Consider the following 25,581-nt stretch of genomic DNA (forward strand, 5'->3'; position numbering starts at 1 on the left):
GGAGGCACCAGAACAAATTAGATCCGTGACCCATGGTGCAAGCCAGCCGAACAGTGACGCTATGCACACCGGGTGCGTCGCCAGCTTGCAATTGTGAATAGATGCATTGATTTGTATAGGAATGGCGGCTGAACTCTGCTCCGCGACCTAGAAGACGGGCTTTGTTGACAAGAGGCGAGTGAACTAGCTAGCGTTCGTTGCAGCAGCAAGGATGTCGCAACGCGATGTTGCGACACAATCGGACGACACCGAATACTATGCTATCTTGAACATCCCGCGCGATGCTTCTGACGAGGACGTGCGCCGCGCATACCGCGCGCTTGCGCAAGTATACCACCCCGACAAGCACTCGGATCCTGAGCAGAAGATACGCGCGCAGGAGGCGTTCGGCAAGCTGCAGGTGTGGAAAGGGGATCCCCCGCTGTCGCGCGAAAATCAGGTTGCGCAACTCGGCGCTTTTACCCAACCCGCCTGTCCCGTTGCGCAGGAGGCGTATGAGGTTCTGTCGGACCCGAACCGCCGCCAGGTGTATGACGTGTATGGCAAGGAGGGGCTGCTTGCGGGTACGTGTGGGGCGGGAGTGCAGGGCCGAGTAGTACACTGTCCACAACAGCTTGGTGCCGCCGGGTGGGGAAGCGAACGAACTTAGCAACCTTCTCAAATGTATGGCGGGCAGCAATCAACTGCCATGGGTTATGGGAAGCTCAGACACCTCAATGAGACAGGCTCCTACGGTACTGGTAGCCGGTGCCATACGGAGACAGGCTATGTCGTGCTCGCCTGTGGTACCGGTTGCCCTGCGCCGCGTGTGAAGCCCCAACTGCGCGGCAGCCCCAGCCCACGCGCCATGACTCCGGCTCCACAATGCCCACACACGCCTACCATAGCCCTCCGAATTCCACACCCACGCACACGCACACATGCCTTTGCATGCACAGTCCTGCGTGTTTCCTTGTCTTGTGCTCTCTAGCACACATGCCCTGTGTCACAACCCATATAAGCATCACGCGCATTTGACCCTTTGCAAAATCCAGGCTTCGAGGTGGGCACCAAACTGGACAGCGTGGAGGAGATGAAAAAGAAGTGGGAGGAGTTCAAGCGCAAGCAGGTGACTGGGGGTGGTTCTGAAGGGCCATGCTGGGGCTTGATCTCAAATGCACCAACCCATGCGCCCTCACCCCAACAAACCAACGTCCCCGCCCGCCGACCCCCTGCGCCTCCCGCCTCAACTCCCCTGATTCCCACCAGGACGAGGAGCGCGCGGAGCAGCTGTCCAACCACCGCGGCACCTACACCTGCCGCATCGACCTCACGGACGTCGCCGCCATGGTCGCATCCGCCTCGGGAGGAGGAGGCGGCGGCGGGCGCCACCAGCACCCTGTGCCGCTGCGGCCGCTGTTCCGGGCGGTGGCGGTGACCAACTCCATCGACACGCCGGTGGGCGACAACGGCGACGTGGTGTACATCCAGGGGCAGGCGGCGCTGAGGAACGGCGCCGGGCTAGGTGCGTGGAGACAGGGTGGAGCGGGCAGCGGGCTGTGGGTGGCGGCAGCTGCAGCTGTGGCTGCGGCTGCGGCTGCGGGTGCAGGGTGTGCCGGTGGCGGCATGTTACCGGTGATGCCGACGGGCGGCACGGCGCACACGCACCGGGTCTTTTTGCCTTCAGCAGCACAATGCTCCTCGTGCTCGTGCTGCTGACGCCTCACGCCGCTGTCCCCACTGCCTCGGCATCCCTGCCACCGCCCACGACACCGCACCCCTGCACCACACCGCACCACGCTGCACACCACTTCGCACCGCTGCTGCTGCAGGCAATCTGATCTTCGGCTACCGGCGTGTGCTGAGCCAGCACGACACGCTGGAAGGCAATGTGGTGCTGGGGCTGCGCAGCGCCCTGGCGCTCACCTCCACTCGCCAGGTGGGTGGGCGGGTGTGTGTGCGTGTGGGTGTGGGGAGCTGGGGTGCGCGGTGGTGGAGGGAGGCTGGGAGGGAGGGAGGGAGGGGGATAGGTAAGGAGGGAGGCAGCTAGGGAGCCAAGGAGAGAGGGAGGCGCCATGGGGCTCGGTGTCGGCAACAGGTCGTTGTGTTTTACCTGACACATCACCGCATGCATGTCACGTGCCCTGTGGGCACCACACCTGCAACGCACCTACTGGCTAGCTGTCCTCGGCCTCTCCCCGACCCCTCTCCCACCACGTCGCCCCCCCCTCCACACACGCCCCAGGTGACCCCCTACACCAGCGCCTCGCTGACCACCAGCTACGCGGTGGGCACGGGTGTGGGCATGCAGCTCAGCAGCACGCGGCACCTGCCCTACAACATGCAGGTGGGGGGCAGTGGGGAGGGGGCAGTGGGGAGGGGCAGTGGGGAGGGGGCAGTGGGGAGGGGGCAGTGGGGAGGGGCAGTGGGGAGGGGGCAGTGGGGGGCGGGCAGTGGGGGGGGGGCAGTGGGGGGCGGGCAGTCGGGGGGGGGCAGTGGGGGGGGGGGGCAGTGGGGGGGCAGTGGGGTGGGGGCAGTGTGGGCGTGTGTGGGCGTATGGTGGCAGTGTGGGCATGTGTACACAGGTGCACAGGGGAGGGATGTGCGCGAAGAGCGGCTCTGCGAGTGGACTTAGGCCGTTGACCGCGTGCGTCTTTATGGCTGGACCACTGCGGTCCCCGTCCGTGACGCGCTCTCACCCCGCACCGCACCGCACCTGCCCCGCCCTGCAGGCCACGCTGGGCTGGGTGGTGGGGCCGCCCGCCGCCTCCGCGCTCACGTTCAGCATCAGCAAGCGCGGGACCAAATACATCGCGGCAGGTGGGCGGCAGCGGCGGCTGGCGACATGGGGCGGGGGCGGCGCGTGCAGGGGCAAGGGCATATATAGATGCATGCTGTGGCGTGTCGTGCCCAGGGTCCTGCCACGCGTAAGCCTCCTCCGCATCAGCGGCAACCCACACCGCCGGCATCCCCTCCTTGCAACGCCCCACCACACAACCCCCCCCCCCACACACACACCGCCCGTACCCACACCCTCATCGCCCTTGCACCCCCGCCCCTCGCCCCGCCCCCCCTACCTCCTCAACTTTAACCCCTCCCTCCCTCCCACCAGGCAAGCTGGAGCTGGGCGCGGTCACCTCGCTGTCCGCCCGCCTGACCTACCACCTGGCGCCCGACACGCACCTGCGCGCCGTTGCGCGGCTGGGCACCAGCGGAGTGGACCTGGAGCTGGGGGCGGGGCGCAAGTGGGGGCCCAGCACCACGGGTGAGGGAGGGCGGAGCGGGGGGGGGGGGGTGTTGGGTTTGGGACCGTGTGGGACCGAGGCCCAGGGCGCCATGATGTGTGTGGGAGATGGAGAGATGGAGGGGTCTTGTTGAGGGGTGTGCGCGGCGGGTTGGGGAGGACAATGGCGCAGCAGCTGCCGTGTTCAGCCAGCCCGCGGAACAGCCAATCTGGGAGCGGCCCTGAGGCCCTCTTGCTCCTCATCCCCCCTCCCTGCTATCCTACTGCTCCCCCGCCTGCGCACACACACACAGGCTACATGGCCACGGTGGTTGGGCTGCAGGGCGTGGCCGTCAAGGTGCGTGTGTGTGTGTGCGTGTGTGCGTGTGTGTGTGTGTGTGTGGTGTGGTGGGGGGTTGCGGGCGTGGGGCCAAAACACAGTGGTTGGGCTGGAGGGTAGACGAAGGTGCGGGGGCGGGGACGGGCATGGAGCGCAAACACAGTGGTTGGGCAGGAGGGTGGAAGTGGGTGCGGGGCCGGGCTGGGGCGTCAGGGTGGTGCAGGCGCTGGCGTGGGAGTGGATCAGGATGAGGAGGAGTTGGGGTTGGGCGTGGGTGAGGACGCAGGTGGGTAGAGGCACCAGCTGCCCGTAGCCGTGTGTCCACGTGTGTCCAGATGTCATCGCGCTGACCGAATGCCCCATCGCCGCCGCCGCCGCACTGCACACTGTGCCCTGCCGCGCGCGCCGCTCAGGGCCGGCTGGTGCGGGGCGGCCAGACCTTCGAGGTGCCGGTGGTGGTGTCGCACTCGCTGTCGGACGTGCGCGTGGTGGCGGCGGCCTACCTGCTGCCGCCGCTGACCGTGATTGGGCTGTCGCGGTGAGTGGTGGTGGGGTTTCCAGGAACTAGCAAGCCGGGGGGGGGGGTAGCCATCCATGGGATGGTGTGTATCAAATATGAAGTGAAGTGCCGACGTCCAGAGGTACAGCGGGCACACGCGACGCATTCCATACCGTTGTTTCGCCAGCGGCAGGCTGCTGGCTCCCCCGTGTTTCCGGGGGGGGTGGAGAGGCCTGCACTTGGGCTTGTTTGGCAGCGGGGTTGTAGCCAAAGCAACGCGATCAGGGGGGGGGGGTGGGCGGGCGCATGTGAAAGCCAAGAAATGCCAGGCACGAGTTGGTAGGAGCGGTTTGTTGCGCTCCCACAGACCCACGCGTGTGCAAGCACGTACTCTTGGTCATGTGCTTTCCAGCACACACACAAAGACGCGCGTGTGCCCGCCCTCGTGTCCCTCAGGTTTGTGGTGCGGCCGCTGCTGCGCTGGCAGCGGCAGCGGCGTGAAACCAAGGAGCGGCAGGAGCACTGCGAGGCCATTCGCAGCTCGCTAGCCAAGGTGCGGCCGGGATGTGATGGCAGTAGTGTGTTCCAAACCAAGACCCAGAACCTGCCCAGGGGGTGTGCTGTGTGCGTGCTTGTCACGGAGTCAGGGGCCCGGAGGGACGAACACGTAGCGGTGTTCAGGGTCGGGTACAGGCCGCCAGTGTCACAGGCGCAATGCTCGCTCCCGCACACACTCTCTTACACACACACACACACACACACACACACACACACACACACACACACACACAGACACACACAGACACACACAGACACACACACACACACACACACACACACGCTCTCTCATTCTACTTCCCCTCATGTCCCCCACCACACCCTGACCCGCCAAGGCCACGGCCGAGCTGGCGCTCATAGAGCCGGTGGCGCGGCGCAAGGCCCGGAGCGAGGCGGCGCGGCGGCCCGCCTCCGGCCTGGTGGTGCTGGACGCCGTGTACGGCGCCACAGACCAGTACCTGCAGGGCGCGGCGGCGGCGGCGGCGGCAGACGGGCTGGGCGGCGGCGGCGGCGGTGCTGGCGGCAGCGGCGCCACGCCGCAGCGGCAGGCCATCGCGGCCGCGTCCGCCAAGCTGGCGTCGTCTGCCGAGGCGGCGGCAGCCGCCGCGGCGGCAGAGGCGGCTGCCCCCGCCGCCACGGAAGCAGCTGCTTCGGCGCCAGACCCAGCTGCCGCTGCGCTGCCGCCTGCAACGGCAGCTGAGTCCCGGCCGCCGCGCGACGGCACCCCGGGCGCCTCAGCCTCCTCGACGGCCGCCGCGGACGAGCCGCCGCCGCCGTGGCTGTCCGTGACTGCGGCGCTGCAGTACCAGGTGTCGGACTCGCGGCTGACGCTGCACCCGGGCGTGCCCAAGAAAAACCAGATGGGTTTTGCGGACCCCACGCCCGGATCCAGTACGGCAGTACGGCGGCTGTACGTCGCCTATCTGTACGGCAGCCTGGTGTACGAGACCACGTGCGACGACCTGGAGGGGCTGTCGCTGCCGGGGTCGGGCGAGGTGGTGTGGGACGCGGGCCGGCGGCAGGGGCTGTTGGCGCTGGGGGCGGCGGCGCTGGGATGCCCGGAGCTGATGCAGCCGCCGCAGGCGGGCGCGGGTGCGGCGGCGGGGTCGGGTGCGGGGAGTGTGGCCGGCACGCCACGGTAGAGTGAGGTAGGGAGGTAGGGAGGTGCGGGGACTGTCGAGGGGTAGGAGAGGGCAGGGGCGCGCGGCGCACCCCTCCAAGCGGCGACGCACATGCAGGGCAAGAGGCGTGTGTGCAGAGCGAGAGCTGTAACCCGGTCAGTGTCAGTGCCGGGTTGCTGGAGTTCCTGCAGAGAGCACGCCGCTGTTTCGGGGGGGAGGCGCGTCGGCGGTTCGGTCAGTTCTCGGGAAACCGTGCCGTTTCCCATGTGACTTAGGAAACGGCTATTGGCTTTATGTTGGACATAGTCAATCCATCCATTCATACTGCTTACAGCTATTACACACTGGGCTAGCCAATATTCAGCGACAGCGTGCTTTGTTTCACAGGCAGAGTTGAGGCCTAACATGCTCCCTGTGATACCGTAACCTGAGCTAGAGTTCAACCTGGAGACGATGAGCACACAAAAAGAAGCAGCGCGCCAACGCTGGCACAGTGCCGGTGCAAAGTTAGGAGCGCTTGGTCGCATGGTACAAGCGGTGAAGGTAGCCCGCAGCATTGACTTGTTCGCGGTTGAGCAGAAGCCATCGAGCATTATTGGCGTCGTTATCAGGTTCGAAGTCAATCTGGTGGCAGGTTGACGGCGAGGGACCGTCGTGTGTGTGAAACCCGAAGTGTTCCTCCTGCGAGTATCCGACGTTTTCCTTGCAGTTGTGTACACCTTCCGTTTTAGGAATCGGTAGCTTTCAGTTTCCTGTAGAACCTCGCTCTTTCTTCACAACGACCGTGCACGTGAACGCGTTGCCTGCAGTGTCATGGTTCTTGCTGCGACGGTGACCTACTCGGCTATACTGGCTTTTCAGCTCGTTCACCAGGCTCCAGCAACAACGTGAGTGGCGTTGAGCGTACATAGCGTGTTTACTTGTGTGGGGACGTTGACGATGAGGCATTCCCCGCATGCGTTTCCGCATCACCTTTTACTGCTGTGCCGCGTGCTGCCGTGCCCTGTGAGCTTGCACCACGGCTTGCGCCCCGCCCCACATGCACGAATGCACGCCACTCGTACAAAACAGCCCCGCCCCCTGCCCCGCCCCCGGCGCACTGCCACACGCTGCACAACCCTGCGTCCCCGATGCGCCAGGGTCGTCGCCCCAAACCCCATAACACACACGCCCTTCCTCTTCCCCTCCTTCCCCCCTGCCCTCGCAGCAACGTTATTGACTGGACCATGGGCGCCCAGCCGCAAGCCTTCCCCATGAAGGTCACCTGTGTGGCCCTCAGCGGCTGCATGCTCAGCAACGCCTACGGCGCCGCCGCCGGCGAGCTGGCCTTAGTCACCGCCGGCACCGCCGGCGGCCTGCTGGCGGGCGAAAAGTGTGTACGGCTGGCGGTCAACGAAACCGCTGTCGTACACCTGAACTGGTCAAACGATCCGTACGACGGGCTGGTGGTGGTGTTTGACCCGGCCAGTACGGCGCCGCCTCACCCGGCGGGGGCGGGCGTGTCGGTCATCAGCGCGTCACGATGCCTCTACAGTGAGTCCGCAGGCATGGGTGCGGATGGCGAGGGCGGCGGTTGATTGCATGGGTGGGGACGGCGAGGGCGGCGGTTGGTTGCATGGGTGGGGACGGCGGGGATGCAGCCCATTTCCGAGCCGCCCAAGTGGGGGGCTGGGCCGCACGTGAGGGTGATTGGGGGAGATGGATGTGGGCGTGGGCGGAGGTATGCGGAGATACAGGAATAGTGTATGGGTTTCAGAGAGGTGATTTGGAGGTAGGCAAGCCTGGGGCAGCCCTGCATGTGAATGTTTAGCTTCTCTTGCCTTTGGCTCTTCGCGTCCCATGCACACGTTCACGGAACGGCACGTGCCCGCACGTACGCACGACCCCGCATGCCCGCACGTACGACAGGCGCGGGCTGCATGGAGGGCGTCATGTGGATGTCGCTGCTTGTGGGGCCAGGGCTGACGCTGGCGCATTACGTGCGGACAGTCAACAGGTGAGGTTGGAGGAGCGACTCGTCACATGCACACTTTGGCGTATCAGCAGTGAGTTGTCTTCAGGTGTTACCCGTGCGCCCCTGGCGGCGGCCGCATACAGCCGTACGTCTCAAACGCAAGTCTGCATGACAGGACTCTTGCACCACCATAACAATCACCGTACGCATCGCCGCCCATGTGCGTGTTGACGTGTGGCGGCGGCGGCCCTGACTCACAGCACTGAGCCGGAGAGCTGGGCGGGCCGGCGGCGGGAGGAGTGGTTCTTGTCGCGCGTGGCGGAGGGCGGCGCGCTGGCGGCGGCTGGCGGCGCGGGTGCGCGGCCCTGGTGCTTCGGCAACGCGACCGAGCCCGGTGCTGTGGGCCCGGGTGCCCAGCAGGTGGGGTTGAGATGTGGTGGCATCGGCTGAAGGGTGCCTGCGCACGCACTCATCATCCACTGCCCACCCGCTGCCGCCGCCCCGGGTTCCGGTAACTCCAGCTACCAGCCTTTCGATAGTCGATTACCGCACACCGCCCCCCGCATACAGGCGCGCATATCACTGCAGCCGTTTTGGAACCAAATTAATGTGGAGAAGGAGAGCTTTTGGTTGGCGCTTTGGGGCACGTGCGGAGGTGCGCGGGCGCTAAGCCTTGCATGTGCCTGCACGCGTGTGCACCAGGGGGGTCCATTGGCTGGGGCGCGGGCACAGACACGAGAGCAGACCTCAAGGGGAATGTCAGCGGTCCGCGGGGGGCTGCTGAATGTGGGGGTGCGAGGGCGGTGCGACATGGGCATCAAGGGTGATGCCACACACACGCCTGCATGCCACACCCAGCAATCGTCCTTACGGCACTGCACCCTCCCTTTTCCCCGCTTGTCCACACGCTGCTGATGCTGCTGCTCCTGCTTCTGCTGTGGCATCTCCGCCGCGCTCTACTTGGCCATTGCCCGCTGCGAATGCGTGGCGCTGCTGCTGCCGCCACCACCGGAGCGCAGGCGCCTTCAGCACCTTCCTGCAGGTCGGCACCGCCGTCGTGGTCGCGTGCAGCTTCTTGGCGGGGCACTTCGCATCATCACCATCAACAGCAGCAGCTGGGACTGCCGCCGCTGGACACCAGCAGCAAGGAGCAGCGGAAGAGTCACCAGGCGGAGGGGATGGAGGCTGCCAAACAGGTGTGGCGACAGCGGACCTTGGTGGCGGTGCTGGTGGAGGCAAAGCGCGCGGCGGCTTTGTAGGGGCAGTGCATTCAGCGGCGGCTGGGGAACGTACGGCCGCGGGCAAAGGCGGCGGCGGTGGGGGCACGGAGGCTGGTGGGGCCGACGTCCTGGGTGGCAAGGACGCACTTTATCGGCCCAGGTCAGCCCTGCTGATGGCGATGAGTGACGGCAGCGGTCGCTTCAGCCGCCCGCGCAGCCCCGCCCACAGTCCACGCAGCTCGGCTTCGGTGCTGCCCTCATCCTCTATCGCCACCATCAGCGCCATCGCGCCGAGTGTGACGGGTTCGGGTCGCGGCACGGAGGCGTGGGGCTGGGACGATGCTGGAAGCAGTGGAAGCCGCAGCCCCAGCCATTTGCGGCTGCTTGCTGGCATGCCATCATCTGAAGGCGCGACGCCAGTGGGCGGAAGGGACGCCGCGCAGGTTAGCCGCTTCAACGCGGATGCGAAAACCCCGCGCTCATAACATGCGGAGTGGCAAGAGGCCTGCATCAGCATCTGTCCTAATTCCGGGTCAGGAGCGGGTGTGCCGACACTGACATGCTCAACCACTGCAACAAGTGGAAGCCCGGCAGTCGGTGCCTCGGGTAGGAACTGACCCGGGCTTTGCCCCGGTACGTGATCAGCAGCCTCATGGCCACAATGTACGAATAAGGCTCGACACCTGGAGGAATGTGTGACCCGGCGGCGGCTAACGGCTACAAACGGCTTAAGACTGTAGAGTTATTGAGGTAATGGTGAAAACGGTCGGGGATACTGTAATGATTCGTCGCACAGTGGCCACGTGTGCGGGGTGATTGGGAGCGGGTGTGTGGCGGCGGGCAAAGACCGATGCTATGGGCCCGCGGCTTAGACTGCTGGGAAACAGGCAGTAGCCGCTTCGTGGAACGATGGAAGAACCACCGCCAGTACGGTATTGCTGTTAGATCTGATGACGCCACTGAACAACAAATGGTGAGCACTGCAGCTGGAATTGATGCTGCTGGTGGTGCCGGGTTATGGTTGGGCTGGTGATCGTGGCTGGTGATGGTGCCTTCATTTTATGTCATCTGCCGTACTTGATATTATAAGATTCTCTTGTGTACATCGAGGTGTGTACCGTAATGTGGAACGTGGGGCGGAGGCGCGCTAGGATGCTGCTGCTCGCCTGGATGGCGCAACTGTAGCCGCCTTCTGAACAGTAGCCCAGGAAAAACCCCTTCCACGCGCATGCACGATCCATGTGTCTTCAATACCTGCGTGTAATGCGCTGTTGCTTTCCGCTATTTGCACACAAACGCCGCGCTGCCACCCCCTACTTCGGGGGAACAGCTGTGTCCCTGAGCTTCGTGCGGGTTCGTTCCCGGTTAGAGCTTCCTCTCTATCGCCAGCTGTGCCATGTATCGCTCCGGCCGGGGGTGGAGCACTGAACATTCTCGTCGAGCTCCTTCCATTGATTCAGTTCAGCGGATTCATCCCACCCGGTGGGACCTGACACAGAAGAACAGAGAAGACAGTGCCACATATTGCGCGGTTACACGGGCGTGCGGTCACCGCGTCTCGACCCGGCTGCCCGGGCCAGACATTTAGACTCCCCTACTGTTCTCTTCCACCACCGTCGAGCCCCCCGCCGCGCGGCGCCACCAGCGGCCGGGCCCCCTCCCGGAATGGGGCGACCGCCGCGCGCCCGACTGGCCGCCACCCCCGGAAGCGGCCGATGGCAGCCACACCACACGGCTTCGGCAAGACGGCAGGCGCCGACGACGGGGTCAGGACCGCGCCAAACGCACCAACGGCGCCGAGACGCGGTCCGCCCCGGCGCACCGCGGCGCCTCAGCCAGCGCCTCCACGGGCGCCGCGGCGGCGGCGATGGCAGTTGCTGCTGCTGCCGCCGCCGCCGCGGGCGCTTCGCTTCCTCGGCTGCGCAGCTGGCGGCGGCCGCCTTACGCCTGGCCGGCCTCGTACCGCTTCTTCTGCTCCTGGATAATGGTCAGGCGGATGCCCTTGCCCTTGGGCAGCGAGATGAGCGGCTTGCCCTCCTTGCCAATCACGAAGATGTTGGTCAGGCGGGTGGCGAAGCGGTTGCCGGCGGCATCCTCGATGTGCACGATCTCGAACGAGCCCTGAGGGAGGAGGGGTGGCGCCCGAGCGAGTTAGATCGATCTTTGCCCCACCATGCGCTTGTCATGAACCGTCCAATTTTTTTCCGGCTCCACCCCAAACGGGATTTGCAGTTGAATATGGGCGCCCGCGCAGCCCTTTCCCGTCACCCTGCACCTGCCTAAACCGCACCTCCTTCGCTGCCAGACAACCCCCTGCCCACCTTGTGCTTCTCCTTGTGCACGATCTTGCCCACGCGGCCGGCGTTGTGGCCGCCGGTGACCATGACCAGGGCACCCACGTCGTTCTTCACGAACTCCTTGATCTTGCCGGTCTCAATGTCCAGCATGATCGAGTCGTTGGCCTGTTGAGGTGAGCGCGCGAGTGCATGGAGGGGTGCCGTTAGGGTCAGCAGCGACGAAGCGAGCAAGCATGTGATTGGAATTCGGGAGTTGCGGTGACGTGGTTTGGGTGACAGGAGCCGGATGCGGTCAGCGCACGCTGGGGACGTGCGCCCGAGTGGCATTGAGCTGAGGCGGGCGGCTGCGCTGGCGCGGGTGCAGCTGGGGCCCGAGGCGTGTCGGTTGGGCGCCCCAGGAGCAACCGGCTGCCCAACGGCGCGCTGCGCTGCTGCTAGTAGTGTTGCCGCCGTTCATGCGCCAGCCGGGCCCTCAAGGCTATGCACCGCCAGCCTCCACAGGCAGCCGCACAAGCTCCGTACTGCCGCAACCCCTCGCCACGGCTGCGTGTGGGCGTCGCTGCTGCCGCCCTCAGCGCAGCACCCCACACGGCTGTGCCGCTGCTACTACTGCTGTGAACAAGCAAACCGCCAGGCCGAGGGCTTTGGCTACCCAGCCCTGTCAGTGCCCCGCCAGCCAGCCGTTGTGGCCACAGCTGGCGGTTTGGGCACGTGCGCGGCCGCCCACGTTGTTGCGGGGGCCGCACAGCGGGCCTTCATACAGCATTCGGGCTCCGGGCTGAGCCGCTGCCGCAAGGCGCTGCTGCATCACGCCGTCGCGCTTACACACCGCTGCTGCTGCCCCAGGCTTCCGCAGCGCCGCTGCCCGCTGGAGCGCATGCACACCGGCGTTCCACGGCACCCGCAAGCGGGGCTCCGCGCCGCGCCGCACGACCCACACTGCAGGCAGCCGCTACGCCCAGCTCAACATTGATGACACCCAGCCCTTCTCGACTGCGGCCTGGAAGCTGCTGGGCCGGCCATGCCCACGAGTCTGCAGCTGCGTCCCCGTGCAGCTGCCGCCGTGCGCGCCTGCATCCGTCCAGTCCTCGCCCGCCTGCAGCCTGCGAGAGCTCCTGCCGCTGCTCGCTCAAGCTCCGTTCCGGGTCTTAGCCCCGCCGAGGCCACGTCCCATCGCGGTGCTAGTCAGCTCCGCCTGTGGCTGCGGCTGCAGTGACTCCAGCACCTGCTGCTGCTGGGGCTGACGCTGCTTTTGCTCCATCCGTCCAAAATTCACTCCCTCGCTCCGCGCTTAACGCTGCTTTCAATGGATGCGTGCTGAAGTTGTTGCAAATGTGTACATTTTTATGGTTCACGCAGCCCTCCACTCCAATCCAGTTATTTCCATACCGTGCAGGCCCATTTCCTTTGCAGCCCCAGGGCTGGCGCCTCAGCTTCCCCCGCACTCGTCATTCCCCCACAGCTCCCATTCCCGTCCTGCTCCCCTCCCACCTTGATCTCCGGGTCCGGGTAGCGGATGGTGCGGCCGTCGTGAGTGATCACGTACGGAACACCGCCCTTGCCGAACTCGACCTTGCGGACCTGGGGGGAGAGGCAAGACACGAGCGCAGGGCAGGGGTAAAGTTCAGGGTGCTGGGTTTAACTGAGGCCGACAGCTGTGCATTCGGGGAACGTCAGTCCAGTGTCAAGTCCTGCTGCATGTCACCCCCTGGCCACTCCCCAGCTAACCCCTCCCTGCCCCGCCATATAGTGATGGCTGCTCCCATACGGTGCTGTGCTCTCCAGCGCTGGCTGACGCTGCTGGGTTGCTCACCCTGCACAGCTTGTAGGCAGCCTCCTCCTTGCTGATGCGGTGCACGACGAAGCGGCCCTTGGTGTCCAGCACCAGGCGGAAGTTCTCGTCGGTCTTCTCCATGCTGATGACGTCCATGAAGCCGGTGGGGTAGGTGTGGTCGGTGCGGACCTTGCCGTCCACCTTCACCAGGCGCTGCATCAGGATGGACTGCACCTCCTTGCCGGTCAGGGCATACCTGCACGACACGCATACCAAGTCGTTCAAGCCCCCTGCCGAGATTTCCTTATCCGCACATCCCCAACCCCGCTGCAACCGGCTGGGGCTGGCTGAAATGCGCTCGACTGTGTCGGTCCGGCGGCAAACAGCTCCAGCGTCCCGCCTTTTTTGGGAATGCATTATGTTCTGAGTAGCGCTGCTGCGTAGCCAGCGAGCATTCCTCTGCTTCCAACCCCGGCGCAGCAATGGCGCCAGGCCATCCAGTGCAGCCTCCCGCTGCCCCAACAGTCGCTAAGAAGCCGCTACCAGGCTGCTGCATTTGCGGCTCCAAAGCTGCTGATATCGGTCCTCCACAGGCCCCGGCCGCCGCCCTCCCGCCGTCTGAGCCGCCGAGAGCGTCGCTGCTGCTGTCCTCCGAGCTCCGATCGATATCATAGCCAGTACAAAACATCCAAAAGCATCAGTAATACAGCTTGAACACTCACTTGAGGCGGTTCCTCAGAATGAGCAGCAGAGGCAGGCACTCGCGCTGCTTGTGGGGACCAGCGGACGGCTTGGGAGCCTGCACAATCAAATAATGAAACTCATGAGCGATGATGACCCGAAAGCAACCAAGAGCACGGAACGGCGAGGCATGCCCTGCGACCGCCGCCCTGAGAGACCGAGCGCCCGAATTCCTCCGCAGCCGCCAACAAGCCCTGCTCCAGCATCCATAAAATAGACTTACGAAGATGCCGCTCAGCTTGTCCAGCATCCAGTGGTAGGGCGCATTGAGGCGCTTGAGGTGCTTCTTAGGGCCGCGCACCATCTTGAGTTGAGCCTCTAGGCAGCAACTCAAAGAATGTTGGGAAGAGAAAGAGTTCTGCCCGCGTGTGCGACTTGGCAGGACCACCCCGCATTCCAGTTTGCTCCAGGAGGGGCGCCATGCAAACTCTCGCTGCAGGCGCGGGAAGCGCCTGTAAGCTTCAAAACCCTATGTAATGAATTAGTAAGAAGCCAAGGCGCTGACTTCCCCAGGCGGAGGGCCGACTTGCCCTGCGGAGTGCGTGTCGTTCGGCGCGCCGTGGCAGGCTCCAGCGGATTTTCCCGAGCACCTGGGCCATCACCAACCGCAACACCAACACTGCGTCATTTGCCCCAAGACACACATGTCGCACACCCACCAGGCCCTTGGTCCACGCGTTTGCTTTTGTGCAACAGAGTTCGGAAACGTATGTCGATCTCGTCTGCCCCCTGTCCCAGGGGATGCGCTCTCATGGACACAACGAAGCGGTTACAAGAGGAGGCTGACTTCGCTATGCTTTGTTACATTCACTTCCCTTGTACCGGTACTCTGTGACACGCCGCCGCCGCGCTACTCTTCTGCTTCACCCCGTCCTCCCCATGCGCCCCAGCCCCCTCTTGCCCTCCCCCTTTCCCCCCACCTGCTCCTTCATCCCTTTCCTCCACTGCCTCGTCCAGCGCTACCAGCCCAGGTACTCGCACATCGCTGACAGCGTCTCATCGTCCTCCACCTCAATGGCCAACAGACCCAGCCGCGGCTGGTACCCAGACATTTGGAGCAGCTCCGGGCGCATCGCGGCGGCGGAGCCACCGCCCGCGGCGCCACTGCCTGCCCGCGGCCGGGGCTTGCTGCCGCCTCCGCCGCCGCCGCCGGCCTTGGCGCCTGTCGCGGCCGCCGCCTCTCCACCTCCCGCTGCTCCTGTGAGCCCCGCCAGCTCCAGCTCCCAGTCATCCGGCTCCTCCGCCGGCGCCGCCGGCGCCGCGGCGCCGCTTCCACTGCCACCTCCACCCCCACCACCGCCCACCTCCCCCGCCCCTCCTCCGTCCTTCCCTCCACCCTCCCCTTCACCCGCAACCCCGCCTCCCGGCCCCGCCCAGCCGCCTGCCGCGGCGCCTCTCCCAAACCCGCCGGGGTGCGGCACCGCCCCCGGCGCCGGCTCTGGGTCCTCGAACCCGCCCTCCAGCACCACGTTGGGGTCGTCCGCCGTGCGCATGAACAGCGACAGCGCGTCCTCGCCGCCCGCCTCGCCCGCCTCATCCCGAGTGCCGCGCATCAGCCCGTGCACCCACTCGCCAGCCATGCCCAACTGAACCGCCTCATCGTAACCGCCGCCAACCGCCATGCCCAGCATGTTGCTGTTTTGGTGGTTTTGGTGGTTGGGGCCGCCGCTGCCGCCGGCGTAGCCGCCACCGGGCCCTCCGGCTCCGCCGGCGGCCGCTGCCGCTGCCGCGCCGGCTGCTGCTGCTGCGTGCAGGCGCGCGCGCTGGCTGTCCGCGACCGCTTGGGCACGCAGGACATTCTGTTGTGATAGGAAAGCACCAGGGAAGGAACGGACAAGGGGAAAGGGTTGACACATGTACGAGTGCGTGTATGTGGTGTGATAGGTGAGCGAGGGGCATTGGGTAAGACGCTTGGTTCCCGCCGATGTGAAGTGCAGTGGGGGCAGCGCCGGTAGTAGTGGCGAGGCGCAGCTCTGGAATGGGGAGAACATCCCTCAGCCCAGCGCCCCACAGGTCTTGGTTTCACAGCCCTCCCCCCCACACACGCACCTGCATGTGCGCCTGCTGCCTCAGCTCCAGCAGCGTCTCGGGCAGCGGGTCGTAGGCCACCACGGGGGCAGACAGCAGCGCCAGGCTGCCGGGCTGGTGCAGGAAGCCGCGCGGCTCGCGGAAGGCCTGTGTGGTGGCGGTGGTGGTGGGGGTGGCGGTGGTGGTGGTGGGGTTCGTCGTGGGCGGGCAGAGTGTGTTTGTACATGCCGCCCGCCCTCAAAACCAATCTCCTGGAAGAACTGCGTCAGCAGGTCCCTCTTGTAACCAATGCAATCTGCTCATGTGCACCATCCAACCATGCAACCACACACAAACACACAGGAACACACGCGGTTCGCTCCTTGATTAAAACACACAGACACAGCCGTGCGTCGCACCGCACTGCATGCATTGTCCTGCGTGTTCCCTTCCCTGGTGCCCTCTGACACTAACACACACATCGCATACACTGTCTTTGCGCTATGTTTTCCTTGCGCTCTTAAACACATGCACACACACACACACATCGGTACCAGGCGGGTGGGCTTTCGTATCGTTTTTTAACACGATCGGTACCAGCACCACGCTATGGTTCTCTTAAGCGCGTGCAACAGGCCCAGGACCCCGTCCGTGTGTTGTTTTTGAACACACACACATACACATATATATACACACATACACATATATATACACACACATACACACGCACACGCACACGCCCACCTTCTGCACGAAGGGGTGCAGCTCGGCGAAGGAGTGGGCGCTGTTGCAGCGCTCGCCCGCGGTGCAGCGCACGTTGGCGAAGATGCGGCCGCAGGTGTTGGTGAAGCGGCCGGTGCGGGGCCGCTGCGCCAGCCGCTTGTCCAGCAGCGCCTGTGAGGCAGGCAGGCAGGCAGGCAGGCGGCGGTAATGATGAAAGGGATGCGCCGGTGCGGCGGCGTGGGTTTACTACTGCAATCACATGTATCAATTACAAACGGTACACAACAACACAACAACATCCGCCCCAACCATCTACGCCCCCACCAAAACACCCCCCCACTCCCCCCCGGGCTCGCCTTCTCCTCCATGGCCACCTCCACCAGCTTGAGGAAGCGCCACAGGTGCACGTGGTAGGCGTACATGGCGCGCGTCCACACCTGGGCAGGGCGGGGGAGGGGCAGGTGGGTGGGGGGGGGCGGAGGGTGGTGGTGGGAGGTGCAAAGGAGAGGATAAACGCCTGAAGGGGAGACGGGCAAGGGTTGGGACCTTGTGTGCATGTGCGCGTGTGTGTGCACACGCATGTAACAGGGGTGCATGCACGCGGAAGTGACTCGTCCGGCTGGTTGCATCCATTCCACTCCACTCCACCTGGCAGGCAGCCCCCGACACACACACGCGACGGCTGCGCCCGCCCCCTAACCCCTCAACCCCTCAACTTCTCACCCCCACCAACACCTCAACAAACATACATCGTTGGTGCGTTACAGAGAGCAATGGAGACAACACTGGAGACAACGCCCCCGCCCTTACCCTCGTCCTGTCGCCCTTCTAACCCCCACCACACAGCCACACACACAGCCACACAGCCACACAGCCACAGCCACAGCAACAGCCACACACAGCCACACACACACACACACACACACACACACACACACACACACACACACACACACACACATCAGTCCCCCACCTGCATGGCCGGCGCGCTGTCCAGGTGGAATCCGGGGAAGGGCACGAAGCGCGGCGCGGGGCCGCCGGCGCGCATGCGGGTCAGGCACTCGTACCAGCGCGGCACCCACTGCGGCGGCAGGCGGCAGGCAGGCGGCGGAGGGCGGGGGCGTTGGAGGAACGGGGGCGGGGAGGGGGCTGGGGTGAGCGCCAGCAGGAGGAGCACAGGGACACGGCATGTGGTGTTGCGGCCGAGCCTTGACATCCGTGTGGGAGGGGTGCTGGGTGCTGTCCTTGCAGCACGACACCCGCCCGCCCTCAGCCCTTCCCCCATGCCCTCGCCGCAATTCTTTGGGCTCAGGCGCACACCCTGCTACGCCCACCGGCCCAGGGCAGGGCCTGCACAACGGTCAGGGATGGACATGCCTCTCCCTGTGTCCTGTGACACCCCCCCTTCACATGCGCTGCGTCTTTACAAGGCGCATGGTTGCTCTGATGGTAATGATGAACACCAGCCACCCACCTGCCCGCCTCCCCCCCGCCCACTCGCGCTCCTTGGTAACGCCCACGCTCCCACCCGCCCCATCTGCATCCACGCCACGGTTCCTTGACTATCGGGACCTATTCCTTCGGGCTCAGGCACATAACCCCACCCCCCACCTGCATCCCCACCACCACCCCACCTGCATCTGGTACGCCCTGACCGGGTCGAAGTTGGTGCACACCAGGTAATAGCTGCCCACGTGCACGTGGCAGCTGCGCGGCTTGTAGGAGGCCACGTCGCCCGCAAACACCTGTCGCAGCAGGCCCAGCACGCCTGTGCGGCCCGGCGGGGTCGGTGGGTGCGCGGGGGGGCGGCGGGTGCGTGAGTGCGTCCGGAGTTGCGGTGGGGAGCGACGCGACAAGGCGAAACTCCCCCTGCTGCGGCCCCACCTCCGCCCCTCCTTAATAAGTAGTCATGAATGTAACCCTCCCCCCCTGCTCCCCCCTGCCTCACCCACTGTGAACATGTCTGGGAACATGTTGAGCCGCAGCACCAGCAGCCCGCCGCGAGCCAGGTTGTTGGCCATCACGACCAGCTGCGCCACCAGCAGCGCCTGGGGGGGGATTACATTCATGATAGTTAAGGAAGTGGTAGACGGTAGACCATCTTGCGGAACATCAGGCGGGTGGAGGGGGGGAGGAGGTGGAGGAGGGGGGTAGAGCAGGGGTTGGTGGAGGGGGGGAGGAGGGGGTAGAGCAGGGGGTGGTGGAGGGGAGAGGGGTGTTGTAGGGATGAGGAGGAAGGTGGCGAGGGGGGTGCGGGTGCGCAGCGCGACGCGCTCCCCCCTGAATGCCGTACAGCAGCACTGCGACCATTGGGTAACCCCCCTTCTCCACCCACCCACTGCTGCGCCTCTGCTCCGCCCGCAGCTGCTGCGGCCCCCACCCCTATAGAACCCCCATCTCCCCCCATCCCCAAACCGCTCCAGGACCCCCATCTCCCCTCAACCCCCTCCAAAACGCCCGCCCCCGAAAAGCCTGCCTGCCTGCCTGCCCCCTTCCTCACCTTGTGCGCCGCCGCGTTGCTGCTGTAGACGTTGAATGCGGGGTTGTCGGCGTCCGTGAGGCTGGTCTCCTTGTGGATCCAGTCCTTGCCGCCCAGGAAGCTGCCGTCCAGGATCACAAGCTGGCAGGCGTTGGAGGGCGGGTCGTGCAGGGCTGGGGGGAGGGAGGTGGGGAAGGTGGGGGAGGTGGGGGAGGGAGGTGGGGAAGGTGGGGGAGGTGGGGGAGGGAGGTGGTGGAGGGGAGGGGGAGGGTAGGAAGGCGGGGTACTTCATTCTAGTCCCAAAAACAATCCGTTGTCAACCCCGAGTATGAGAATTTGAGGCGTTCTCGCACAACGGGTTCTGGTCTCGGCATACGTGGGGCTTGATTGGGGAACCACCCCGCCCCATGCAGCCCCTGCCCCCCGCCCCCTGCTCCGCCCTCCCCCACCTGCGTCCAGCCTCAGTGCGGGCTGCGGGCATCCGGGGGTGCCGACGCCCATGTCGCCCACCCGCACCGTGGCGGCGATGGTGGTCACGTCCACAAAATGCAGGTAGTAGTTGTCAGTCTGGAGGGGGACGAGGGTGGTGAGGGGTGAGGGGGCGAGGGGTGTGAGGTGAGGGTGCGGGGGGTGACGGATGAAGGTGCGGGGGGTGAGGGGCAAACGAGGAGGAGGTGAGGGTTGTTTTTGACAGTTCCCAGTGAGACACATGAAATGCGGGTTACACGGGTTCGTGGCAAGGCCGCTGGATGATACTAATACTCGGTGAGGTGGCGCGGCGTGGCGTGGAGTGGGCGCCAGGGGGCGTGTGCGTGAGCGAGACGTACGCCCGCCCGCCCGCCCGCGCCGCACGCCCCTCCCCCACCCCCCGCCCGGTCTCTCACCCGCTCGGGTATGGCTGGCAGGTGTCCGCCGTACATGGGCGGCAGACTCAGCCCGATGCCCTTGCGAGGCGCCTTGCCAGCCTCCAGGCTGCGAGCGGGTGAGGGGGGCGGCGTCGTGGCGTGGAGTTCTGTTGCTGGCGGTGGCGATAGCGGCAGTGAAGATGACGGCCCACACACCCACATACCTCCAAACACACCCCCACACCTCCACACATCCCCCACACCTCTCTCCCCCACCTGTAGGTGCTGAAGCCGCCCGGGCAGCAGCACACGTCCAGGAACTGGAAGGGCTGGTCGGCGGGCCGGTCCGCCAGGAAGCGCCCGTTGTGCTCGTCGATCTCAAACATGATGTAGCGCATGCGCTGTGCGCGTGTTCATGAGGTTGTGTGCAATACCGAAGTGGAAGGTAAATTCAAGGTGTGTGCGATGTGAGGGAGCGTAAGACCGATGAGATGTGTGACTATGCGGGTGAGCACAAAGCCTCAGGCACCGCGACAGGCCAGGCGGGTGTGGGCGGCAAGGGACAGCCCCCCCCCCCCACGCCCCCTGGCCTGGGCTGCGCAATCAGTGCACACCAGCGCGTGTACCACGCAGCAAGCTCTACCCGCTTACCTGCAGCTACCCTGACTACCCACAAAATCGCCACGCAAGTCACAACGGTTGTCTCTACCACACACACGTACACCCACACAATATCACGCACGCACGTACACACGCCCACGTATCCCCGCACCTGGCACATCTCGCCGCGCCCCTCCTGCCCAGCCGCCGTCCTGCGCCGTGTCGCGGCCACCGCCTGCCGCCGGCCCTCGCCCGTCACGCCGGGTGTGGTGTTGAGTATCTCCGGCACCACCCCGCCGCCCAGCCCCACCGAGGCCCCCATGGGCATAGGCATGGGTCCGCCGTAGCCGGCCGCAGGCACCGGCATGGGCATCGGCATGGCACCGCCGAACATTATCTTCTACAACGGCCCCTTCTGAATAAGTTCGTTGCGGAAGTGAGAAGCTACTGCTGCAGCCGCTGCTGCTTCTAGGAAGGCGATGGCGCAAAGCACGTTCGCGCAGACCTGAGGCGCCTTCGGCCTGATGTCGCCGTGTGGGGTACGTGCCGCCTAGCGGCACGCACCCGGCGCCTCCGTGCCCGTCCTGCACTGTCACCCTCGCCCCGACCCCAGATGCTGCTGCTCCGTCTGTGTGTTTGTGTATGTCGTGATCCAGCCGTGCGAGACGTACGCCAGCCCAAGCGCCCGTCAGGCGCTCCCACCGCTGGCGGAGGAATGCCAGCGCCGCTGGGGCCGCGTGTGGCGCGGGCTCAGGAAGCCGCGGCCCCGCAGGTCAAGCCACTGCAGCGAGGCAAATAGCGTTGCAGGCAGCGGTGAGCGCTGGCGCGGCCTCGGTTTGCGTAGATGTGGTGGGAGGGACGGGCCGGCCTCCAGGGCAGGGTTTCAGCGCAGGAGCTTGGCGCAAAGGAGCACCATGTGCTGCCAGTCGAACGTCTACACCTATCTGCAACATTACTTTGTTGACACACCTGTAATGTGCTCAGCGGGGGGCGAAAATTGCGCCTGTCCCGCGAATGCTGCGCTCGCCCGCCCTCCACGCCCCAACGGGGGTGCTCGTAGAGATTTATTACACTTAATCAAGACAGCTGAGCAGCGATAGATAGGCAGGTGCACTTCGATTGCTGTTTGCAAGTTGGCTCTGAGACTTTGGACTCAGGTCGCGAAGTATTAGTTGCCAAAAGAAACAGAAGGCCAGAGACTGACGCCAATATGTTGCGTTTGCGCGGCGATAAGCACATACTGGCACGAGAACTGCGATGCACCGCATGCGTGCTGCGCGTCTGTGCCCCAGCCAGTGTTCCCTGCAGCCAGGGGTGCCAGCAGCCAGCTGCCCCGACCACCCGCTGCTCGTCGGCCCGGGCTGGGCAAGGGGTACCTGAGCACGGTGCTCACCTTCCTACTCTGACTCAGCCTTTCGAACTGTAGCTTTCCTTCATTACAGGGGCAGGGGTGCCATGCCTCGCTGCCACACACCCGCCATGCTCGGCTCCCAACGCTGCTTTCAGGGCCCCACCAAGACGGCACTATCCCAAGGTCGCCTTCCGCCAAGGCCCCAACCACCCCGGTAACGACAACCGCCGGCCCAGACTTGTCTCTGAAGGGGCATTCCTGGCTAGACTCAATGCGCCTGCTGAACACCAGGGGCACCCCTGCTTAAGACGTCTGGTACGCTTCCTGATGTGTGACGATGTGAGGCATGGGGATTGGAGTTCTCAGCGTTTGAAGTGCATCCACATAGGCGCCTAAAGACCTCCTGACCTACAAACCCACTCGAGTGTTGGCGAAGTCCGGGTGGGCTACTGCGCTGTGTGGCAGTGTGGGACAGGGGAGGGTGGGACGTGCAGGGCATACTCGACCAGCGGTAGGGTGCAGCCACACAAGTTTCCAGATGCAAGCCAAGTCCAGACCCCCACATCCAGGTGCAGGCGCCCATGCCCCATGGGGCCGTCGGCGCCATACCTGGTGCCTACAGGCGCAAGCCGCAGACCAGGTCATCGACGTGCGTTGCGGAACTAGTGCGTAGGTCATTACACGCGGCACGGTATGGCTTGGGCCACACCAGCGGTGTTGCTGGCTGCCTGGCCTCCATCCCATCGATCATGCTGCAGTGCTCCGCGCAGCTCGGCAACCGTGCGACTGGGCGCCGGGCCAGAAACTCCTGAGTCCTGAGGAAGAGCGCGGGGGCCAGGGGGGGGGGGCGCCGTGGCGTGCCACCGGGAGGGGCCACGCCATGCAATCCCAGCGGAGCTGGAGCTTTACCGCGCCCCTGTTGCGCAGATTACTTGTGCCAGCTCTCAAACGTATATCTAGCTGCTCACAGAGACTGCACCGATACTTGCTTTATCTGCGTTTGTTTGCCGCCTTTCCCAGCTCCATATTCACCGCTCGCCTTTCCTTGTACCTGAAGACCCTGGTTATATAAGATGGGTATGAATAGCGACCTAGACAAGTGGATAGAGAAGGTGAAGAAATGCGAGCACCTGGCCGAGGAGGAGCTCAAGTCGCTTTGTGACTACGTGAAGGTATGGGGAGGTATGCGGCGCTTTGGACAGGCGAGGACGCTCAAGGAGCCCGGCTGGCTGGCGATGCGCAGGAGATCCTGGTGGAGGAGTCCAACGTGCAACCAGTCAACGCGCCGGTCACCGTCTGTGGTGACATCCATGGGCAGTTCCATGACTTGCTTCGGTTGTTTGAGACGGGCGGTGAGGTGCCGAGCACCAACTACATTTTCATGGGCGACTTCGTGGACCGGGGATACAACAGCTTGGAGGTCTTCACGATGCTCATGCTACTCAAGGTAAATTGCATGCAGCACTTACTATCTCAGGTGGTGGAGAGCGCAAGGCTGCTGGTAGCGCTCACTTTGGCGGCCGGGTCGATGCGCAGGCTCGCTACCCCGCGAACATCACCCTGCTCAGAGGCAACCACGAGAGCCGGCAAATCACCCAGGTGTACGGTTTCTACGATGAATGCCAGCGCAAATATGGCAACGCCAACGCGTGGCGATACTGCACGGAGGTCTTTGACTTCCTCACGCTCTCGGCACTCATCGACAGCAAGGTGCTGTGCGTGCACGGCGGCTTGTCCCCCGACATTCGCACCCTAGACCAGATTCGGACGATTGACCGCGTGTGCGAGATCCCGCACGAGGGGCCGTTTTGCGACCTCATGTGGTCCGACCCAGAGGACATCGAGACGTGGGCAATCAGCCCCCGCGGCGCCGGTTGGCTGTTCGGCAGCAAGGTCACAGCAGAATTCAACCAGATCAACGGGTTAGAGCTTATCTGCCGAGCCCACCAGCTGGTGCAGGAGGGGCTGAAGTACATGTTCCCGGACCGGTCACTGGTCACGGTCTGGTCGGCTCCAAACTACTGCTACCGCTGCGGCAACGTGGCGTCGATACTCATATTCGACGACAAGCTGAACCGGGACGTGCGGTGAGTAGTCCGGCGCACGGGCACTGCACGGCCAGGACAGGTTATCAGGGGTTCTGCGCAGGGTCAGAATGGGGCACATGCAAGTGCGGGCGGCGTAATGATGCTGCGGAGCAGGGGTCGCCCTGCAAGCCCCCCACCCCGCGAGCAGTATGAACAGAGCAAGATGCATCTGCAATGGGCTGCGGAGTCTGTCGCCTGCGATGCGATGTGACACTGGCTGGACGTGTCCGCCCCGTGTGCCCTTCTGCCCGCCAACAGGTACTTCACGGAAACGCAGGAGAACAGCAACATGATGGCGCCGCGCGCCACGGCCAGGTGTGTGGATGGGAAGGCCAGAACCGGGGAAGGGTGGTGGTGGTGGTGGAAATGTAGTATGCGAGGTAAAGGAGCAGGAGTTTTACAAGCTCGCACCCGGGCGGGGAGGGGGGCTGGCAATTACTGGTGTTGCTTGCAGCCCACGCTTGCAGCCCTGTCTGTCGGGATGCTGTGAGGACCCGCTGGCAGCCTGCGCGGCGGCTGCGGCGGCTGCCAGCGGGGCAGCCACGGCCCCCGCCGCTTGATCCACTGCCAAGGCCCCCGCGAAGGCCGCATTGGTAGCAGCCAGCAGGGGGCCCCTGAGCTCCGCCCACAGCACCTTTTACACTTCTTAGGGCAGGCCATCGGGGCCGGGCGCCTTTCCATTCTGGCACTGGCCGAGGGCAGCCCATGGTTTGATCACTCAGTACCTGAGTGTGACTCCTGGCGCACGTGCTTGTCATGCTCGGTGTCCGCAGGTACTTCTGGTAAGGCGCCGCCGCAACACGGCTATGGAGCAGGGTTCGGCGGACCCGTGCGGCCGCCGGCGCCGACCAGTGGCGCCAGCAGCGCAGCGCAGCATATTACTGCGATCGCACTGGCTGCTGGCGGCTTCCTTGCTAGTAAGGGGCAGGCGGATAGCCAAGCAGGCGGAGCCGGCTGGCTGCTGCACGGGCTATTTGAGCGCACTCGGAGCTTTGTTAGCGAGGTGATGGTTACGGCCCTCGTGGCTGCATGCGTGGGGTAGTTAGGTTTGTGTGGTCGTTACTCTACATACGGGGAATGAATATCGGGTGAGGGGTAGATGTATTTAACTCTTGCAGACTGTGCATAGGTAGGAATTGCATGCGGGGCGCGGCCGGTCAGCAGTGCTGCAAGCGTGGGGCAGGTGCGACGCATTGTACGAGCATTGGGTGGCCGTGCGCCGTGTGTGTTTTACCTGTCGAGTGGTTTTTGCTTCGAGACATGTTTGGCTTGGTCTGAGTGCATGCGGTAGCAACGAGTAAAGACCTCTTTTATGTTTGCAAGGGCGTGCACGTGAGCCGCGTGTGTGCTCAAGAACAGCTGAGCGAACGTGACGGCGGATGTCTGGTCCAGGATGCGTGTCTGAAGATACAACGCTCACTGTCGCCGCTCTGTGTATGGTGGCTCCGATGCTGCTTGTTTTGAAGCAAGTGACTCACTGGACACCGCTATGTAGGTTTCGTGATGGAACTGTTGAGCGAAACTTAGTGGGGCGTGCCCATTCATCAACAAAAGCCACGGGCATGGTGCATGGAGGCTGCGTGGTGGTGTGCGCACCCGCATCCGATTCCTTCGTCAACACCGGACAGTGGACGAGGCAATGCAGTCTTGCCATGTAAGAGCTATGGTATCGTCGCTATATGCTGACACTCACTGCCTTATGTCAACGATTTGTCCTGTGCCCCCTCCCTTCCCTCTCCCATGTGGGCCTGATGTACGGCGGCCTTGCCTCCGTGATTGCTTG

The 25,581-nt window shown here is 64.5% G+C and overlaps 5 protein-coding genes across 6 annotated transcripts; 3 read left to right on the forward strand and 2 right to left on the reverse strand.

Annotated features, from left to right (window-relative positions):
• Window positions 1-90: 90 nt before the first annotated feature.
• CHLRE_06g308150v5 (uncharacterized protein) lies at window positions 91-6,034 on the forward strand. Its single transcript, XM_043063744.1, has 12 exons — window positions 91-400; window positions 488-563; window positions 1,035-1,108; window positions 1,249-1,504; window positions 1,812-1,918; window positions 2,225-2,326; window positions 2,712-2,799; window positions 3,092-3,244; window positions 3,517-3,560; window positions 3,956-4,080; window positions 4,498-4,594; window positions 4,935-6,034. The coding sequence occupies exons 1-12, from the start codon at window positions 212-214 to the stop codon at window positions 5,739-5,741; spliced, it is 2,118 nt and encodes a 705-aa protein (XP_042924450.1). The 5' UTR covers window positions 91-211; the 3' UTR covers window positions 5,742-6,034.
• A 46-nt stretch (window positions 6,035-6,080) lies between these two features.
• On the forward strand, window positions 6,081-10,412 carry CHLRE_06g308200v5 (uncharacterized protein). The gene is made up of 7 exons (XM_043063745.1): window positions 6,081-6,331; window positions 6,530-6,607; window positions 6,928-7,253; window positions 7,629-7,716; window positions 7,935-8,094; window positions 8,245-8,329; window positions 8,694-10,412. Exons 1-7 carry the CDS (start codon window positions 6,246-6,248, stop codon window positions 9,377-9,379), a joined length of 1,509 nt encoding a protein of 502 aa, XP_042924451.1. The 5' UTR covers window positions 6,081-6,245; the 3' UTR covers window positions 9,380-10,412.
• A 2-nt stretch (window positions 10,413-10,414) lies between these two features.
• Window positions 10,415-14,040, reverse strand: CHLRE_06g308250v5 (ribosomal protein S4). Its single transcript, XM_001691166.2, has 6 exons — window positions 13,930-14,040; window positions 13,688-13,764; window positions 13,005-13,221; window positions 12,683-12,772; window positions 11,216-11,356; window positions 10,415-11,015 (listed from the first exon to the last, which is right to left on the reverse strand). Exons 1-6 carry the CDS (start codon window positions 14,008-14,010, stop codon window positions 10,836-10,838), a joined length of 786 nt encoding a protein of 261 aa, XP_001691218.1. The 5' UTR covers window positions 14,011-14,040; the 3' UTR covers window positions 10,415-10,835.
• A 455-nt stretch (window positions 14,041-14,495) lies between these two features.
• On the reverse strand, window positions 14,496-21,560 carry CHLRE_06g308300v5 (uncharacterized protein). 2 transcript variants are annotated; one of them, XM_043063747.1, is made up of 13 exons: window positions 21,330-21,560; window positions 20,533-21,141; window positions 20,037-20,161; window positions 19,800-19,887; window positions 19,365-19,482; window positions 18,937-19,088; window positions 18,385-18,484; window positions 18,071-18,204; window positions 17,410-17,517; window positions 16,793-16,873; window positions 16,458-16,607; window positions 15,756-15,881; window positions 14,496-15,505 (listed from the first exon to the last, which is right to left on the reverse strand). In XM_043063747.1, exons 2-13 carry the CDS (start codon window positions 20,752-20,754, stop codon window positions 14,666-14,668), a joined length of 2,244 nt encoding a protein of 747 aa, XP_042924453.1. In that variant the 5' UTR covers window positions 20,755-21,141; window positions 21,330-21,560; the 3' UTR covers window positions 14,496-14,665. The 2 variants fall into 2 exon arrangements, with proteins under 2 accessions (XP_042924453.1, XP_042924452.1); XM_043063746.1 differs by having other exon boundaries at window positions 20,533-21,530.
• Window positions 21,561-22,660: 1,100 nt separating this feature from the next.
• Window positions 22,661-25,468, forward strand: CHLRE_06g308350v5 (uncharacterized protein). The gene is made up of 5 exons (XM_001691309.2): window positions 22,661-22,883; window positions 22,955-23,158; window positions 23,248-23,798; window positions 24,057-24,113; window positions 24,572-25,468. The coding sequence occupies exons 1-5, from the start codon at window positions 22,785-22,787 to the stop codon at window positions 24,582-24,584; spliced, it is 924 nt and encodes a 307-aa protein (XP_001691361.1). The 5' UTR covers window positions 22,661-22,784; the 3' UTR covers window positions 24,585-25,468.
• Window positions 25,469-25,581: the final 113 nt, after the last annotated feature.

The sequence above is a fragment of the Chlamydomonas reinhardtii genome, chromosome 6 (assembly GCF_000002595.2).
Source record: "Chlamydomonas reinhardtii strain CC-503 cw92 mt+ chromosome 6, whole genome shotgun sequence".
In the NCBI taxonomy this organism is placed as follows: domain Eukaryota; kingdom Viridiplantae; phylum Chlorophyta; class Chlorophyceae; order Chlamydomonadales; family Chlamydomonadaceae; genus Chlamydomonas; species Chlamydomonas reinhardtii.